A 20,913-nucleotide genomic window follows, 5' to 3' on the forward strand; every position below is an offset into this window, starting at 1 on the left:
GGGAACTTGGAGCGCCAACTGTAAAATCTACATCAAGCTGAATGGAGGTCCAGAAGCAAGAGTACTTGCTGTCCATGACATCAAGGACCTGGACAATTTTTAAAGTTTACACAGCTTCCACAACAACGATGATAATGGACTCTGACAGAAAACAAGCACCTAAATTTAGCATCAACACTACTATGTTCCAAGGGACGACTAAACAAGAGGACCTAGATTCAGGATTGCATCCACCTACACTTATAGAGATTATTGAAACAACATCAAAGATTGTTGAACAAGAAAATATGGAACTAAAACATTTTTGCAACAAAGATCACAAAAACCAGGATTTGGAAAATGATATAGATCCAGATACACATTTTTTCTCCCACTTCAGTAATAATTGTTTTTATTATACGGATGATCAATATAACAGCAACATTAAATGTGATAACAAATGGTCAATTATTCATTTTAATAGCAGAAGCTTGTATGCAAACTACAACAATGTTAAGAACTTTTTGGAACACATCAACGAACCCTTCAAAGTGATTGCTGTCACGGAAACATGGATTGATGATAAAAAAGGAATAGATTTTGATCTGGAAGGATATGAACTAAACTACATCAACAGAACCAACAAAAATGGAGGAGGAGTAGCTGTGTACGTGATAAAGAACCTGAACTACAAAGTGGTAAAAAACATGTCATTTGCTATAGATAATATCTGAGAATGTATAACAATTGAAATATGTCAGGAAAAAAGCAAAAACATATTCATCAGTTGTATATATAGATCACCTAAGTCAAGTATAGAAACATTTGAAGAATGGATCAAGGCTACTTACATGGACAATGGGCAAAGAATAATTTTCTTATGTGGTGACTTTAATATTGACTTATTGAACCCTAACAAGCAAAAGTCTATTGATGACTTCATTGATACAATGTACAGCATCAGTTTATATCCTAAAATCACAAAGCCAAGCAGAATTACAGGACACTGTGCCACGCTTATTGATAATATTTTTACCAATGATTTTGATAATAACACTACAAGTGGTCTACTTATAACCGATGTTAGTGATCATCTGCCAGTTTTTACAATATATGATGGAAACTACAAGAAGAACATGGAAGACAAAAGGACATTTCGAAGACTGTGCACAGAGAAGAGGATGACTGCTTTCAAAATTGAGCTACAAAAGCAAGATTGGGACAATGTGTACAAAGAAAATGAGGTTGATGAAGCATATGAACATTTCTTAAACAAGTTCATAATACTTTATGACAAACATTGTCCATGGATACAACTCAGTAATAAGCAGAGAAAGAATAAGCAACAATGGATGACAAAAGGATTAAAAAATGCTTGTAAGAAGAAAAATACACTATATAGGAAATTTATAGCACAAAGAACTACAGAGGCAGAAATTAAGTACAAAAAGTATAAAAACAAGTTAACATACATACTACGATTATGTAGAAAATAATATTACAGTGAAATATTGGACAGGAACAAAACTAATATGAGAGCAACATGGGGCATCCTCAATAGCATTATTAAAAATGGCACTAAGAGGGACTACCCTCAATACTTCTTAGACGGAAATAAAAAAAATGACAACATAAAGGAAGTAGTTGAAAGCTTCAATAATTATTTTGTAAATATTGGACCAAAATTGGAAGAAAGGATTCCAGACCCAGTTTCAATTGAGGACTATAATGATACCATAGAGCGAAATCCCAACTCCATGTTCCTCAGTAATGTGACACAGGAGGAAATAGTTACAATCGTAAAAAAATGTAAATCTAAGACTTCAACTGATTGTAACGGAATTGATATGGAAACGATAAAAAAGGTTATTGAAGAGATCTCAGGACCATTAATGTATATTAGTAACCTATCATTTCAAACAGGTACATTTCCAAACAAAATGAAAATAGCTAAAGTTGCACCAATTTACAAGACTGGCGACAAACATCAATTTACAAATTATAGACCTGTTTCCTTACTTCCACAATTTTCTAAAATCATTGAAAAACTGTTCAATAACAGATTAGAGAGTTTCATAAATAAAAATAGAATACTCGAAGAAAATCAATATGGATACAGAGCTAATGTTTCAACTTCGATGGCTTTAATTGAAATTACAGAAGAAATTACCAATGCTATAGATAATAAAAAATGTGCGGCAGCAGTTTTTATGGATCTAACTAAAGCATTTGACACAATTAATCACAATATTTTAATCAAAAAACTAGAACGATATGGCATCAGAGGGTTAGTCTTAAACTGGATAAGAAGTTATCTAATGAACAGGAAACAATACGTGAAGCTAGGCGAACACATGTCTACAACGCTAAATATATCCTGTGGTGTACCTCAGGGATCAATACTAGGACCTAAATTATTCAATCTCTATATAAATGATATTTGTAAAGTTACAAAAGATTTAAAGTTAGTATTATTTGCGGATGATACAACAGCGTTTTGTTCAGGAGAGAACACACAGAAGATACTACAAATAATAACAGAAGAAATAAACAAATTAAAAAGATGGTTTGACAAAAACAGACTATCGTTGAATCTCAGTAAAACTAAAATAATGCTATTTGGTAACAGTAGAAGAGAAAGTCAAACACAAATACAAATAGAAGGAATAGAAATTGAAAGAGTAAATGAAACCAAATTTCTTGGTATAATGATTGATGATAAATTGAACTGGAAATCTCACGTAAAAAATATACAACATAAAGTAGCAAGAAACACGTCAATAATGAATAAAGCAAAACATGTTCTAGACAAAAAATCACTTCATATTCTCTACTGCTCACTAGTGTTACCATATCTGAGTTACTGTGTAGAAATATGGGGAAATAACTACAAAAGTACACTTCATTCATTAACGGTGTTACAAAAAAGATCAGTTAGAATAATACATAATGTTGGATATAGAGAACACACAAATCCTTTATTTATTGAATCAAAGATACTGAAATTCTACGACATAGTGAATTTGCAAACAGCAAAAATTATACACAAAGCAAACTATAACCTGCTACCCAAGAATATACAACAATTCTTCTCAAAAAAAGAGGAGAAATATAATCTTAGAGAGAAATGCAATTTAAAACATTTGTATGCACGTACAACACTTAAGACCTTCAGTGTATCAGTATGTGGAATTAAATTATGGAATGGATTAAGCAAAGCAATCAAACAATGTACTAATATGATCCACTTCAAGAAACTCTTCAAACTTAAAGTGTTTACAAAGTATAAAGAAGAAGAACCATGATAAACATTCTGAATTTATTTAACTCATCCATTCTTTCATTCTTTCACTCACAAAATAATCTTACTTATCTCAACATATGAAATGTAACTTACTTCACCAATTATTATTTATTTTTATTGTGATTACTTATGGAGTATATTGTGAATAAATTGAGAACAGGAAGTGAACAAAAGTTTTAGCAACTGTTATGTAAAAGAAAAGGGGTAGGATTAAATAAGCTCTGCTTCTTCCTACTCCTTTTCGAACATGTTGAAAAGAGAAACTGGAGATTGTGATGTATCATGTTGTATGATTGCATGTTCGAAATAAACTCAAACTCAAACTAATTAAATAAAAGTATTTAAAGATATAATATAAAATGCTGGAGGGGCTTAACTGGTGCTACACAGATTTCTGACGGGACCTAACACCCCCTAGTCCCGATGTAGCGCTGTAGCGACTGTTGCAATGCACACCAAAAAAATGTTCCGCCAATGCTTAAAATGACCAAAATACACAAATATTATGTTTTTTTTTACATGAATGTGCCAGTTAGTATCTAAATCGTTTTTAGAGGTTTTTTCAAAGGGCATTTATATGTAGAATAGATTAAATCCCTATTACTTGTATTATTGGCTGACTCTTGCTTGCGTTTATTTACCATTTAGAATGCATGAAAAGAAGAGACTCTGAGCTATAAACTTTTGACTGACACCTCTCTCGACCCAATAGACAACAGTTTATCCCATCTGCTGAGGTACAATAACCAATGAAAAATGTACCAGCCTCCACATAGCTCAAGCAAATTACATCCAATCCTAATGACTACTGAAACACTGAATAGCCAATAAAATTGTGAAAACACTGAAACATTGGTTGATGGGTAGAGTTCTGTCATAAAATCAAATAAGTGCTGCATAATAGTGCAAAGGAAAATATGGACCGTATCACAGGTGCATCAATATTACGCTTTTAAAGTTTTTTTCCCTGTCTTTTTCCCAAACAATCATGACAAATGTGTTGTGAAAGACAAGATACAGTTTCGGGTAGACAGAGTTTTGCATGCATAGAGCGGGCGGAAGGCTTTGACCAAGTGCGGCAAAGAGTCCAAGCGGCCATGAGTCCCCAGATGGAGCATGGTTTTAGGTTATTTTGGAAGCTAACATGCTGATTTTTTTAAATCCCCAACAGTCATACTCCATCTAAGTGTATTTACCAGAAAGTAATATGAGTTTGAATACATTGAACAATTTTTTTGTTTTGGTTCACCTACAGTATGTATATCTTTTGGGAACGTGCTTTCAAAATAACTAGTTTGGAGGTATACACTGGAAAACACAATAGGTATACATCTGGAGTTCTTAATTCCATTTAAAATTTTACAATAATACTACAACAATGTAGTATTTGTTATTAGGTACAAATATCACAGATTACATTACAAAACATTTTTGACAATTAAAGCATTATTGGAACAGTCTACATTTTGTGGTATTAATGGGCTAAGCTGTAAAACCACTCTGAATTCAAGTGCTCCAACAACAAACTGTCAGGTATACAATATCTGACACGACACTGGTGCACTGGAGGTCATTTTTTTCCCATTGTCAGTAAAGATGTTTATGTCCATTTAGTGGTGAACTGTTTAAAAAAGCATAATGTTTAATAAACATTTACATAAAGCGAATAAATTGCAGAAGCCAAAGTTGATAGTATAAAAAAATCTAAAAAAGGTCCATCCAAAGTACACTTGTTAAATATCAATAATTATATCTATCTGCAAATAATTACACGTTAACTATGGAATATAATATACTATATATTAAATATGCAAATACATACTTTATTTGACAGCCCTATTATTTATACAATGCTAACTTGTGTTCTGGCTCATAACAACATTATATACCTGATGATGGGTTTGAAGAGAATCAACAGGGTCTTGATGAACATGGTGGGATGGACGATGTATAAGGCCTTTATATTCTTCTTATATCTGGCATACAAAACAAACATCATTAAAAAAAATCAACATTGAATCCATCATCCATCAGCACTGACATTGATCAGTGACGAAGCTTACTTCCTATCAAACTCCCTGTAAGCATCTCGCAGCCAGCTGAGTGACGGCTTGTTTTCACTGGTCAGACCATGATGGAAATAGATCAGCGTGTAGTCACTTTCAACATACTGATCCAATGTTCCTTTCAGGTACCTAGCCAAGACAGAAACACATTAATGCTTACAGAGTAGGACATCTCTAGACAATAGATTTAATTGCAACATTTTAAATAATAATCTTGCTTTAACAGGACAAATGTATCTTTAGTTTCATGGATAGGAAACTACAGAAATTAAAACTGACAGTCTGACCTGTGATCTCAGCTACCGTATCTCAAACATATACTATTTGCTTTAAAATCGGTGGGATTTCTTATCCTTTATGTAAAAAGCTTTAATTATTTATTTAATTAAATATACAACTGAAAACTGCTGCCCCCCACCCAAAACAAAAATATATATTAGAACAGGGGTGTCCAAACTTCTTCCAAGGGCTGCAGGCATAACGGGCGATTAACAAAACGTGTTCTTTTTGACCCTCGGGCTGTGCCGTAGCAGGGGAAACTTAGCTGCAGTTCACTTGCTACTGATGAGCCACAAACGAGCACAAATGGACAAAGGAAAGGTGTACATACACACACACACACGCACGCACGCACGCACGCACACACACACACACACACACACACACACACACACACACACACACACACACACACACACACACACACACACACACACACACACATATATATTTAAATATAAATATATATATATATATATATATATATATAAATTATATATATATATATACACACATATATATATACATATATATTTTTTAAATATACATACACACATATATATATATACATATATATATATATATATATATATATATATATACTGTTTATATGTAAAAAAATAAATAAATATATATATATATATATATTTTTTTTTAATATATATATATATATATATATTAGGGGTGTGGGGAAAAAATAAATTCGAATTCGAATCGCGATTCTCACGTTGTGCGATTCAGAATCGATTCTCATTTTTAAAAAATGTATTTTTTTTAATTTATTTATATATTTTTAATATATATATTTTTTTTAATCAATCCAACAAAACAATACACAGCAATACCATAACAATGCAATCCAATTCCAAAACCAAACCCGACCCAGCAACACTCAGAACAGCAATAAACAGAGCAATTGAGAGGAGACACAAACACGACACAGAACAAACCAAAAGTAGTGAAACAAAAATGAATATTATCAACAACAGTATCAATATTAGTTACAATTTCAACATAGCAGTGATTAAAAATCCCTCATTGACATTATCATTAGACATTTATAAAAAACTAAACAAAAAGAACAATAGTGTCACAGTGGCTTACACTTGCATCGCATCTCATAAGCTTGACAACACACTGTGTCCAATATTTTCACAAAGATAATATAAGTCATATTTTTGGTTCATTTAATAGTTAAAACAAATTTACATTATTGCAATCAGTTGATAAAACATTGTCCTTTACAATTATAAAAGCTTTTTACAAAAATCTACTACTCTGCTTGCATGTCAGCAGACTAGAGTAGATCCTGCTGAAATCCTATGTGTTGAATGAATAGAGAATTGTTTTGAATCGGGAAAAAAATCGTTTTTGAATCGAGAATTGTGTTAAATTAAAAAAAAAATTTTTTGATTTTGAATCGAATCGTGACCCCGGTATTATTGGGGAAAGTTTGTTGAATGAGCCCTAAAATTGCTGAATGTTTTGACGCTTGAATTTCAATCGGATCAACGATTTGGGAGTTAGAGGCGGACGAAAAACGCTACAGAAGAATAATAATAAATAGATAGTGGAATTTTGGTGCAGAATAATATAGAGTGAATGCATTTAGGCAGTCACACACTTATTTTAAATACTAGTATAATTTGTGTATGTAATGTATCTGCTGATGTAGTTCTGTTGAAGTTGTACCGATATACGTCAAAATACCAGCTATAAAAGGTTCCGTTTAAAAAAATCAGATTATGAGTACTTGCACTCTTACACTTCTACTCTGCACATATCTCGCCTTTAACCGCAATTACTGTATCCCATACACAATGGGTGAGAAATTATTTTAAATTCAATTAAGTTCTTGGATTTACAAAAAAACATACAAAATCTCTTTAAAGTTTTAAAATTAGAGAGACAAAATATTAATTAGATTTTTGCCCTATCAGACCCATAAAAATCAATAGGATTTGTGCTATCATAGAAATATAAATCAATAAATCTCTGCAGGTCTAAGAATCAGTCAGTTGAAAATTGTGTAAATAGTTAAAATATTTCTCCCTGTGGCAAGACTCAATGCTAGGAATAACTCACATGAGAAGCCTGTGATGGTCCAGTTGATGCTGGGGTGGCATCCTGCAGGCGTTAAACACAATCACTTTTCTGCCAAAGTTGTCATCGCCTACAAGAAAACAGAGAAGGAGAAAAAAATAGTAGTGGCAGGAGAAGTTCTACAAAAGATGGCCTCAATTTGAGAGAAGGGCATCGATAACATGCTGACCTGCAACTTCGATGATCTGATGTCGGGCAATGTCATAGAAAGGATGGTCCCAGGGCAGGTGGGGGGAACTAGCATCAAAGCGCTGAGAGATGTCCGTCTCTGAAACAAACACACACACAATTCAAATTAAACATCTACAATGCAGTTGTCATTTTTCTGTTAAAACATCTTATTTGAATGCTTTGGTCTTTATGGGTAAAGATATCTGGGGCCAAACACTTGCTTCAGCACAAGCTTCTTCAACTGAGTGTGGCATTATATTAAAGTTACATCAATATTTTCCATGATGGTAAAAAATTGGACCCCCATAAATAGATACCATCGTTCATAAACACAATACTACGCATCTGGCCTGCCAGAGAACAAGATGACTGAGCAGGAGGGCTCAGTGTTGTGAACTTCGCGACTCAACACCACAGAGTGATGAGCTCCATAAAGTACCTTTATTTACAAAATGTCATCACTTTCATAGAAACGAAATAAAAAATATATTAATTCACCAAGCGAGCAATGTTTTAAAATCAAATGTGGACTTCTAAACATCTGATCGCCTTTAAATACAGCAGTACGATCTGATTTCAGACTACGGTCTTCCTTTGTTTATCGCAGTTAATTTGTTCTAATCGTTGTGAATAATTTACGCAAAGTAGGATTACTATTGATAAATTGAATATTTTCATATTTAAAATACCGGTATAGAAAAACTGTTTATGACTTTCAAAAAATTTTATTTACACATTATTAGAGCCCTCTAATGATGAAACATTACATTTACATTTATTTCACCCAATATGAGACCTTGAGTGTGTTATTGTGTAGGGGCGGTATGGCGTAGTGGGTAGAGCGGCCGTGCCAGAAACCTGAGGGTTGCAGGTTCGCTCCCCGCCTCTTGACATCCAATCGCTGCCGTTGTGTCCTTGGGCAGGACACTTCACCCTTGCCCCAGGTGCCGCTCACACTGGTGAATGAATGATGAATGAATGATAGGTGGTAGTCGGAGGGCCCGTAGGCGCAAACTGGCAGCCTCGCTTCCGTCAGTCTACCCCAGGGCAGCTGTGGCTACAAATGTAGCTTACTAGGGATGTCCCGATCCGATATTTGGATCGGATCGGCTGCCGATATTTGCCAAAAATTGCGTATCGGCAAGGCATGGGAAAATGCCGATCCAGATCCAGTTTTAAAAAAAACTCCAGTCCGTGTTTTCCAACGCACCTATTTAAATAATACATTCCACTTTTCTGCTGCTCCGTAATTTCCGTTCCGCATTTTCCAGCACACCTTCAACACATCCACAATTCTCACGCAGTTGCTTTTAGCTGCTGGCATTACACGACAGGCTCTTCTCACTCTTTTCTGTGTCTCCCTCTCACAGACAGCGAGCGCACCTTCTTACACACGTCACATACTGTCACGTCATACGTCACATACATATACGTCCTCTCCCAGCTGAGAGCGAGGTAGCAGCATGGCTAACGTTAGCTGTGATGCTAGCGCAGCCGCTAAGGTGCGCGCCTGCTCAAGCGTCTTCTGCGCACGGCAAATGTATGCCACGCACAAAATCAAATAAAAAAATAAGCGCATAACAATTTTCGACACACGGACATGACAGAGACAACAGTTTTCGTCATCATTGTTCAAATATTGTGACGTCTGTCGAGACGCTTATCTCCATTCGGTGCCACACGTCCAGACTCCACACCATCAAAATGCAGAGGCAAAAATTTCCACATCAACACCGTATGAAAAAATTAGTGATTTTTTCAGTTGTGATTTCCTTCTCTGCATGAAAGTTTAAAAGTAGCATATATTAATGCAGTATGAAGAAGAATGTTTTAATGTAGACATGCAAGCCTTGAAAGAACATTTTGAAAATCAAGACTACATTTCCTGCAAATGGGTGCATTTCTACCCTATATTTTAACTTTAGATTTATTCTCATATCAAACTCTTTTGGCTGTCTTTTTGACACTTACATCAGGCGCCCCCCTCCACACCCTGGATTATAAATAATGTAAATAATTCAATGTGATTATCTTGTGTGATGACTGTATTATGATGATAGTATATATCTGATAGTATATATCTGTATCATGAATCAATTTAAGTGGACCCCGACTTAAACAAGTTGAAAAACTTATTCGGGTGTTACCATTTAGTGGTCAATTGTACGGAATATGTACTTCACTGTGCAACCTACTAATAAAAGTCTCAATCAATCAATCAAAACACATAGAATCATCATACTGCTGTGATTATATGCATCAAGTGTTCATTCAAGGCTAAGGCAAAATATCGAGATATATATTGTGTATCGCAATATGGCCTTAAAATATTGCAATATTAAAAAAAGGCCATATCGCCCAGCCCTAGTTCAATGATGCCATTTCTGTTTGTCATGTATAATTTTGTCTATTTTGTGTTTATCCTTGAATAAACAGGTCAGTTTCTTGTTACCAACCATTGTGTATTATTCAAACTCCCCTAATTCAGCTGGCTAGTTGTTATCAAGAGTACTAAAACCCTTTTCAACATGATTCTGACAACTAAGTAGGCTAAATAACTTTAAACTTTAATACATGCTCGGATAGGCCAGTATCGGTCAGTATCGGTATCGGATCGGAAATGCAAAAACAATATCGGTATCGGATCGGAAGTGCAAAAACCTGGATCGGGACATCCCTATAGCTTACCACCACCAGGTGTGAATGAATGATGGGTTCCCACTTCTCTGTGAGCGCTTTGAGTATCTAATAATAGAAAAGCGCGATATAAAATCTAATCCATTATTATTATTATTATTAGATTCCTCAAGTGTCATTCATGTTATGGCATTAGTTAATTGAATTATGGGTAATTCCTCTAAGTTAGAACTGGGCTTTGATGTGCTGAAACCACGGGTGTGCGTTTTTCTGCAAACACTTGGTAAACTTGACAGTCACAGCTACGACACGCCAAAGGCTCACAAATGTCATGTAGAGCCGTGATATTGATGTCAAAGATGAAGTGCTTCAACAGAGTTCATGTCTACTTCACATTGCCCAGACAGCTGCTGAGAGTTAAAAGCGGTCTTCTTCACATTAAGTGGAGCGCCAAGTTTCATCAAGTCCTGCTGTCTTGTCTTTTGACATCACTCATGCCAAAAACGAACGTTCGACAACCGTTGAAGATGAAAAGTATCAAAAAATAGTTCTGCCAAAACTTGGTCAACTTGATTGTCGCGGTGAAGACAGCGCCTAGATTAGCCAGAAATAAACGTCCCGCTTGGTAAGTATATTTTATTTATTGCCACAACATTATAGAAAATAAGAAATACTTCACTGTAATACAAAAGACACAAAGAAGACTACATTTAACACTTAATTTATGCAAAAAATAAGTAGAATATGCTTTAAAAAACTAAAAAGTGAGGACGCAATATTTGAAGCATGGTATGGCGAGAGATGACTGTATAACATTCATCTATTTTGTCTAAGATGTGGCTAAATCCAGATGAATAGGTTAGCTTAATTTATTTATTTAGTGTCCTTGCCATTGTACATTAAGTGTAATGGAAGTATGAGCCACAGACCAGACTTGCTGAGAGTTGACTCATCCGCCGGAAACTGTTGGTCTTCTAAGGTGGCCAGCTTCAATTGGCCCAGTTGGGCTGGAGCTGGGTCTTCACTCAAATCCACCAGCAGCTCCGAAGACATTGCACACTACAGGGTGGCACAGCACACAAGCACTCAAACAACCACACACAGAACTCGTCGACACACGCGCTCACACAAGCACACACACACAAACAAGTAGGAGATAAGAGTCCTGAAAAACATAAACGTCATCAATGCGGTTACAAGATGTACAGAAAAATAGACAATAGATCAACATAATTTATTATGTGGTTGTAAATGACAACTGCATTGCATCACACTTAGAGCTAATTACAACCAACGTGGCAATTTTTTTTTTTTCTATCTCAGTGTCAACCAAAGCTGAGCATTATTATCTTCGTAAAAAATAATTTGTGATGCAGCTCTGCGGGATATTATAGGAATATGCAGGAGTAATGGCTGCCATCGGTTACAGCTCAACAGCTGCCTTGGTCAGTGAGTTGGGAGCTTGGGCTTCAAGCCTACTGGCTAGCATGCTTGACTCTCAGGAGTGTGCAGGTCTGGACCGCGCAGTATGACCATTGTTACACATATGTACCTGCTAAAATGACCAAAGAGGATATTGTCCAAGACAATTTCAACTGCATCACTTCGACTGTACTCTTCTAATCCCTTATACACCACACATACATCTCCCAACTAGGGCTGGGCGATATATCGCGAGTTTGTCTCTGTGCGATATGGAAAATGACTATATCGTGATATTCGAGTATACGTTCTCACGCAGTTGCTTTTAGCTGCGGGCATTACACTACAGGCTCTTCTCACTCTTTCTAGTCTCTCCTTCTCACAGAGAACCGCTAGAGAATGAAGAGTGCTTACTCCGCATGTCAACATCTCCGTTCGGTGCCACACCAACAAAATGCTGAGGCAACCATTTCCACATAAACACCGTATGAAAAAAATAGTCCACGACATAAGGAGATAACGTCCGCCAGAATCTACCACATAACGAAGGACGTACACAATTTGATTTCCTATTATGCAGCTCATTTTTATTTGACACTTATTAAAATATCTTGTGTGACATCATGCACAGAAGTGCACTTTATTTGTTTTTAACTATTGTAGTGGCGTTCTGTACAAAAAGTGCACTTTAATTTAGTGTTGTTTTGATTTGTCATCTTAGTGACATCATGCACAAAAGTGCACTAATAGCTTGTTTTAAAATGTCTCTGACAATCTTGCACTTTCTGTTTTGAAATGACATGAATGTTTGTGCCACTACTTAATAACTGTTTAATAAATACAGTTTTGGTAAATTGACTTAGTTGTGATTTCCCTCTCTACATGAAAGTTTAAAATGAGGATATATTATTGCAGTATGAACAAGAATGTTTTAATGTAGAAACATAGAATCATCATACTGCTGTGATTATATGCATCAAGTGTTCATTCAAGGCCAAGGCAAAATATCGTGATATATATCGTGTATTGTGACATGGCCTAAAAATATCGAGATATTAAAAAAAGACCATATCGCCCAGCCCTACTCCAACCCTCATTAACTTATGCAAACAGATGCACTGTGTTCAACCGCCAATGTTTGATGTTATACTTCCTGACAGATTGTTGCTTTAAATAAATGTAGATACTAACTAACAGATATAGACCATGTCACTGCTGCGAACCCCACGCACGCACACACTCACGCACATGCACGCGCATGCACGCACATTAGTGAAAAAAATATATAATATATAATAAAATACATAAAATCAATATATTGCCCAGGCCTCGGACAATGGTAAACAACAACGGCTTTCTGGCTTTAAACACACTAAGAAGACGTATAGAAGCATACTGGCACCATACTTATTTTGATTATAGTTTCTCAGCTGTTTGTAAATGTTGCAGTTTATAAATAAAGGTTTATAAAAAAATATATATAAATAAAAATAAAAATAAAATAAGTAGACCTGCGCATGCGCATAGCATAGATCCAATGAATCGATGACTAAATTAATCGCCAACTATTTTTATAATCGATTTTAATCGATTTAATCGATTAGTTGTTGCAGCCCTAATCGATTATACTTCATATTGTAGTGGCGGGCAATCTAAAGTGTGCTTACGGACTGTATCCCTGCAGACTGTATTGATCTATATTGATATACAATGTAGGAACCAGAAATATTAACAACAGAAAGAAACAACCCTTTTGTGCGAATGAGTGTGAATGAGGGGAGGGAGGGTTTTTGGGTTGGTGCACTAATTGTAAGTGTATCTTGGGTTTTTTATGATGATTAAATAAAAAAATAAAAAATTATTATTATTATTTATTTTTTAATTTCTTTTGCGGCCCGGTACCAATCGATTCACGGACCGGTACCGGGCCGGGACCCGGTGGTTGGGGACCACTGATCTAAAGCCTGGTGTATACCTTGGTGTTACGTAACTTGTGTTGGCACACACATACTTAGACTTAGACTTCCTCTTATTGTCATTCAAATTTGAACTTTACAGTACAGATAAGAACAAAATTACGTTGCATTAGCTCGTTGTAGTGCAGGATAAAAGAGCAATAAGATGCAGATATAAATAAATAGATTACTGTACAGATAAATATATTGCACTTTCGCATATGCATCCACGTTTATGGGTGTATGTTATATTGTCTTTATATTGCCAGGTAATCTTAATCAGCAGATTCAGCATGCACATATTCGGGTGGAGGGCAATCTTTTCCGATGTGTAGTGCGCGCACATATTGGCAGGCAATTTTTATCTGCACGCACATATTTGGGTGGCGGGCATTCTTTTTTGATTGATGATGACCGATGATGAGCAGCCAGGTTCCAGACGTCCGTGGTCCTTCACTAAACGTCATTTTAGATCCAATTTTTTTTTTTTTTTACACAATCGTGTTTAAAGTGTTTGCCTGCCAATACTAGAACAGGCGTATTCATCTGTTTTGAACATTTTCTCAGTCCCACCATCTTTTGTTATTCCACTGTAATTCTAGTTTTACTCTGTCCAGGTCATGTATTTGTTGTGCAAATACTCTTAGAGGCATACTGTGTAATATTTTAAATTATTCTGTTGCCAGCAATGTTAAGAGAGGATTTGAACGAGGACCTAATCTGTTTAAATTTAAATAAAATGTTTATGAATGAATGATGAATTTAACATCCTGTTTAGTTGTTTAAAATGGATCCTTAGTAGTTGCTACACAGTAGCCACTAATCTTCCTGGGGTCAATACAATGACAACATCTAATTAATCTCAAGAATACATACACAGAAAAAAAACCCTCAATAACAAAGAATATGCCTACAAAATGCTATACCTAAACAGTACTACAACCCATAATATATATAATAAAGAATACAATGGATTAAAAAAAAGGTCTTTAGAGTAGTAGCTTTTTAAGCTTGTTTTTAAAAGCCTTAAATACACGAGGCAGCCTATTCCACTAGGAAGCAGCTCTGTAAAAAAAAGTTCTTTGCATAGCACATGTTCTTTAACCTGACTCTCATCAGATCCTTGTAGTTCGCTGAGCTCCACACAAGGATCTGGGAGTTCTCAATAGGAGATGTATTTCAGAAGGCGAGGCCTTGTAAAAAAAATCATTGTATGTGATTGGATAAACCACTTGTCCGTTATCTTGAATGACGTGCTACTTCAACCACTCACATCAAAATCAACCCGTGACGCTGATGAGAGCGACCCAGGGAAATCCAAACCCTGTCTCCTACACAGCACCCAGCATTGTCCCACCCACACAACCATCTGATTGGTTACAACCATAGCGGTAACAGCCAATCAGCAGTGCGTATTCAGAGCGCATGTACGGTAGTCAGTGCTTCTGCGGTGGGGTTAGCAGATAGGTGTTTTTTTTAAAATTAATTTTATTAAATCAACATAGAAAAAAACACACGATACACTTTCAACTAGTGCATCAACCCAAAAAAAAAACCTCCCTCCCCCATTCACACTCATACACACCCACTCACACAAAAGGGGTTGTTTCTTTCTGCTACCAATACTCTGGTTCCCACAACATGGACAACACTTCTGCAAGGGACACAGTCCCTGAAGCACACTTGATTGTTTGTGCTGCTGGTCCACTAACATTTTCATTTATTAAATTTTTTTTTTTTAATGTAATTACTTTTATATTGTTTTACTTTTTTTTTTATCCAAGAAAATATTTATTTATCTTATCTAAAAAAAACAGAAAAAAAAACAGGACCTTATCTTCACCAGACCTGGTTGTAAATGGAATTAGCTTTGTTTAAAGTTTTTTTTTAAAACCAGGTCCAGTCCAGATAATGTCCAAGTCGGGTTCAGCAACACACACCTTCATTCATGTACACTGAAAAAAAAAAAGAAAAGAAAAAAAGAAACATTTTGGAACACAACAGATTGCATATTCAATTACATTTTCAAAAAAAAAAAAAAAAATGTATGTACAGTCAAGATTATGTTCAGGTCACTAAAAATTAGGGAAGCCAATCAGCAGTGCGTATTCAGAGCGCATGTAGTCTGTGCTTCTGCGGTGGGGTTAGCAGATAGGTGTTTAGCTGGTGAGCATCAGGCAGCGGAATCTCCCCAAATTAAAATAAACACCTCCCAGTCAACTACTAGTGAGCCCGTTGACGTTCTAGAAACAAAACAAACTGCAGCTCAGCTCGCTCGCAGTCCTGGCTTGAGGTGAAGGCTAATTAGCTTTTAGCGTAACGTTAGCTCATTTTGCGGTGTGTGTGTGTGTGTGTTAGCTCATTGTGCTGTGTGTGTGTGTGCGTTACAGGGCATTGCAGCAAAGCCCTGTCTGTCTGTTAATTCACTTTACCTTTTTCTGTGTTGATTGAGCTGTGTTGAAGCAGCAAAAAAGGACATTATGTTAAATGAAGAGTTTCTGTCTCTGATAGTTGATATAATAATGTCATCATTAAGCCTACATGAACTCCATGGTGTTCAGGGATGAATAGTCTCTCCCATTGCTATTGTACTATTTTTTTAGCTATAGTTACATTAATCATTAGTAATGCAGCAGCCTGGTTTTGAATGGCAGGGTCCCTGCTATCATATGGGGGGGGGGGAGTGGGGAGTGGGGGCGTGGGGCAGGGGGCGTGGTTAAGATATATATATATATATATAAGAAATACTTGACTTTCAGTGAATTATAGCTATATATATATATATATATATATATATATATTTTATTACATATATATATATATATATAAAAGTATATATATATATATATATATATATATATATATATATATATATATATATATATATATATATATATATATATACACAAATAAATAAAAGAAATACTTGAATTTCAGTGTTCATTTATTTACACATATACACACACATAACACTCATCTAGTCATTGTTGAGTTAAGGGTTGAATTGTCCATCCTTGTTCTATTCTCTGTCACTATTTCAGAACACACACATTATACAAATATACATTATAAAATCAATAAGAAAACGGGAGCTCTAATTTGGGAGTCTGAATTAGGATCAGAAGTTCCTATATAAACATTGCGCACTCACGTCACCTTTTTGTATTGATTACTGCAGCTGCGCACTGGATTCATTCACAAATACAAACACTTTAGAGTTAGGCTCCACCATCAGAATGTGTACTTAAACTTATAAAGATCACATGTAAAATTATTCAGTGAGTTGATTCACCAAAACTAACCTGTTATACAGGAGGAAAAAGCACACCGTACGTTTCAATTGTTCACAGACTGGTCGCGCTCATCAGAATGACAAGACACTGCCGGTCTGCAGGTGATAGCATTCAATTGGGAAGAAACGCCCTACTGCCCCCTACTGACCAATGTGAATACTGATACATCTGTAATGACAGCTCCAAAAACGAATTCAAACCACAAAATAAAATAAATAAATCAACACAAAAATGTGACACATTATGGGTGGGTCACATATGCATGTACAGTAGATGGCAGTATTGTCCTGTTTAAAAGTGTCACAACATTGCTGTTTACGGCAGACAAACTGCTTTACGGGGGACAAAAACTTGACTGCTGTTGTTGTGTGTTGTTACCGCGCTGGGAGGACGTTAATGAAACTGCCTAACAATAAACCCACATAAGAAACCAAGAACTCGCCCTCGATCATTAGCTGTTTATATTATGGGAAAGCGGACGTGAGAACAGGCTGTCAACACGTCACTCAGCTCCGCCTGAATTTCGGGAGATTTTCGGGAGAAAATTTGTCCCGGGAGGTTTTCGGGAGAGGCGCTGAATTTCGGGAGTCTCCTGGAAAATCCGGGAGGGTTGGCAAGTATGACTACAGGCTTCCCAAATGCTGTAATAAATTAAGCATGATGGGTTGACTTGAAACTGTTTAATGTTGCACTTTTTATATGTAGAAGAAAAGTTTTGTCATTTTATTTAATCTGAGCAACAACTTGAGGCAGTTTAATGTTGATTAACGTGGGCAGAATTATTATAGTGTTCCCAATGCTAAAAGGATAAAGCCATTGTTTACAAATTTGGTAAATAAATAACCAAAAAATGTATATTTTGTTGTTTTCTTACTGTACCGAAAATGAACCGAACCGTGACCTCTAAACCGAGGTACGTACTGAACCAAAATTTTTGTGTACCGTTACACCCCTAATATATATATATATATATATATATATATATATATATATATATATATATATATATATATAATTACTGTCAGCTAACAAAAATATCTCAATATCATTGGCACTAATTGAAATATCCGAAAGAATTACTAATGCAATAAATCGTAAACAATGTTCAGCTGCAGTATTTATGGATCTATCACAAGCATTTGATATAATCAATCACAATATCCTACTGAACAAATTAGAACAATACGGCATTAGGGGAGTGGCTTTGAACTAGGTGAAAAGTTACTTAACCAACTGGAAGCAATGTGTGAGGCTAAAAGATTACATATCAGAATGTTGGGAGGTACTGTATATTGTGTTGTACCCCAGGGGTCAGGTCAAGGACCAACACTATTCAATCTATAAATAAACAACATCAGTCAAACCACAGAAGACCTTAAGCAAGGATATAAAACATGCGGCCCGTGGGCACAGGTTCAACGCGGCGTGCGAGACAAGTTTGCTCAGTGTAATATTGAGCTGCATTTTTAAATTAAAGAAACTGCTGTTCTAAATGTGTCCACTGGATGTCGCAATAGTAATTCCATCCATCCATCCATTTTCTACCGCTTGTCCCTTTCGGGGTCGCGGGGGGTGCTAGAGCCATACCGGGCGAGCAAGTATACCAAGCAAGAGGTACACGCTAAAGCGGGGCTGCGACTGCTCCCCCTTGATCCAATGTAAAACAATCAGGAGTAAAATAAACAATGGGTAACCCTACTTAAAATGCTGCATGAGACACTGCACATTGATATATCCATCCATCCATTTTCTACCGCTTGTCCCTTTTTTTGGGGGTCGCGGGGGGTGCTGGAGCCTATCTCAGCTGCACTTGTGCGGAAGGCGGGTTACATTGATATAGTTCTGTGAAAATAATTGTCTTCTGTGCAAATTTTAAGAACGTGAACAGTGTGTGATTTACTGCTGTACTGTCAGTCTTTTAAGTGTGTATTATTGGTCTTTTGATATTGTTCACACGTTGCACAGCTTTTATTTTTCTATTAATACACAAAGATGCCTCGAAGGCAGGGAGTAACTCAACCCTCTTGAATAGTTTTTACATCTGCTTATATGGTTTGTTGAATTAGCAGAGGATTAATATGTGGAAATGACAAATGAGGTAGATGATACATAGAAATGTTTTTATTTATGCTTTATTTTGTGGTTCTTTGTGGTGTTTTTGAAACGGCACCAAGTTTTTACTCAGAATTTGGAATTAACTTGATGTGTTTTGTCAAGAGGATTATTTGTGATATGCACATAAAACAAAGAAAACAATCTGCAGTTGTCGTCGTTGTGTTTAACTTACTATGTCATGATTTTGCTTCATGCGGCCCCTGAGCGAAAGTTAATATTATTTGCAGATGAAACGACTGTATTCTGCTCAGAGGAAAACCTAAAGAAAGTAATGAAAACAATTAAGGTAGAAATGAACAAACTAAACAGATGTTTCGATAAAAACAGATTAGCCTTGAATTTAAGCAAAACCAAAGTTATGTTACTTGAATAAAGCAAGATAAAACTCAAACACAATTAAAAAATAGATGGTGTAGACATTGACATTGTACAGGAAAACATGTTTTAGAGGAGTTATAGTAGATAACAAAATGAGCTGTAAACCAAATGTCAAGTACATACAAAAAAAAGTGGCTGGAAATATTTCAAAATTGAATAAGGTAAAATTAATCTTGAATCATAAAGCAATCCATAATCTGTACTGTTCTTTGGTGTTACCATACCTGAATTATTGTGTAGAGATATATGGAAACAGGTATACAAGTACACTTAATGATATGTATCCATTCATCCATTTTCTACAGCTTGTCCCTCTCAAGGTCACTGGAGCCTATCCCAGCTGCATTTGGGCGGAAGGCGGGGTACACCCATTTGTATGCATTTAAAGCATCTGGATGTGGAATTGAACAATGACACTGATGAGGTAAGGAACTTAATGCATAAACTTGGGTCAGTTTAAGAGGTATTATAAGCACATGGTATTCACAAAGTATAACAAAGAAGAACTGTTGAAGAACAGTGCCTGATAACAATATCAGGCACTTTTATTGGACGGGGTAAGATCAAATAAGCTTTGCTTCTTCCTACTCCTTTTTGGACGTGTTGAATTGTTAAATTTTAGTGTGATTGTTCATTGTGCTGTTAATTTTTTACATGTTCCAAATACATACAGCGATTGACTGTTTTTATGGAGTGTTATAAATTAAAAATATTTGATTATATTTTGATGGTGTGGTGTTTAGAACAGATTAAGCCACAAGAACATATGTGTTTCTCAGCTGTGGTCAGTATGGGCCACAGAGGTATTCAGTTGTAAAACACTTTTCCACCACGTGTGGCAGTAATGTTAATGTCAAACAACAGAAAGAAGTCTGGAATTAAAGTCATAAAGAAGTTTCTTCAGTGCAAAAACTATGACTAAAGTGATGAAGCTGTATTTCCATTTGCACTCTAATCTTATTGACAGTGTATTTAACAACTATAACCCATCCCATCCATCCATTTTGTACCGCTTGTCCCTTACGGGGTCGCGAGGGGTGCTGGAGCCTATCCCAGCTGCACACGGGCGGAAGGGGGGTACACCCTGGACACAATTATTTGTATTTATTATTGATTTAGTTAGAATTTATTTATATTAGTACAACATAATTGTATGTAAATGTATGTTTCCTTAGTTTTTATGATTTCCCTCTTTTACAATAAATTTGATT

General features: G+C 35.8%; 1 protein-coding gene across 2 annotated transcripts in view; it reads right to left on the reverse strand.

The window, feature by feature from the left end:
- The window catches only part of arhgap1 (Rho GTPase activating protein 1), a 42,202-nt gene that overhangs the window by 16,947 nt on the left and 4,342 nt on the right, over positions 1-20,913 (reverse strand). For both annotated transcript variants that reach the window (XM_061977724.1, XM_061977716.1), the window contains exons 2-6: positions 11,469-11,704; positions 7,901-7,999; positions 7,714-7,801; positions 5,347-5,478; positions 5,173-5,259 (exon numbers count right to left, since the gene is read on the reverse strand). In XM_061977724.1, the coding sequence (XP_061833708.1) occupies positions 5,173-5,259; positions 5,347-5,478; positions 7,714-7,801; positions 7,901-7,999; positions 11,469-11,592 (530 nt within the window). In that variant the 5' untranslated portion in view covers positions 11,593-11,704. The remainder of the gene's footprint in view (positions 1-5,172; positions 5,260-5,346; positions 5,479-7,713; positions 7,802-7,900; positions 8,000-11,468; positions 11,705-20,913) is intronic.

Source organism: Nerophis lumbriciformis, linkage group LG01, assembly GCF_033978685.3.
Source record: "Nerophis lumbriciformis linkage group LG01, RoL_Nlum_v2.1, whole genome shotgun sequence".
In the NCBI taxonomy this organism is placed as follows: Eukaryota; Metazoa; Chordata; class Actinopteri; order Syngnathiformes; family Syngnathidae; genus Nerophis; species Nerophis lumbriciformis.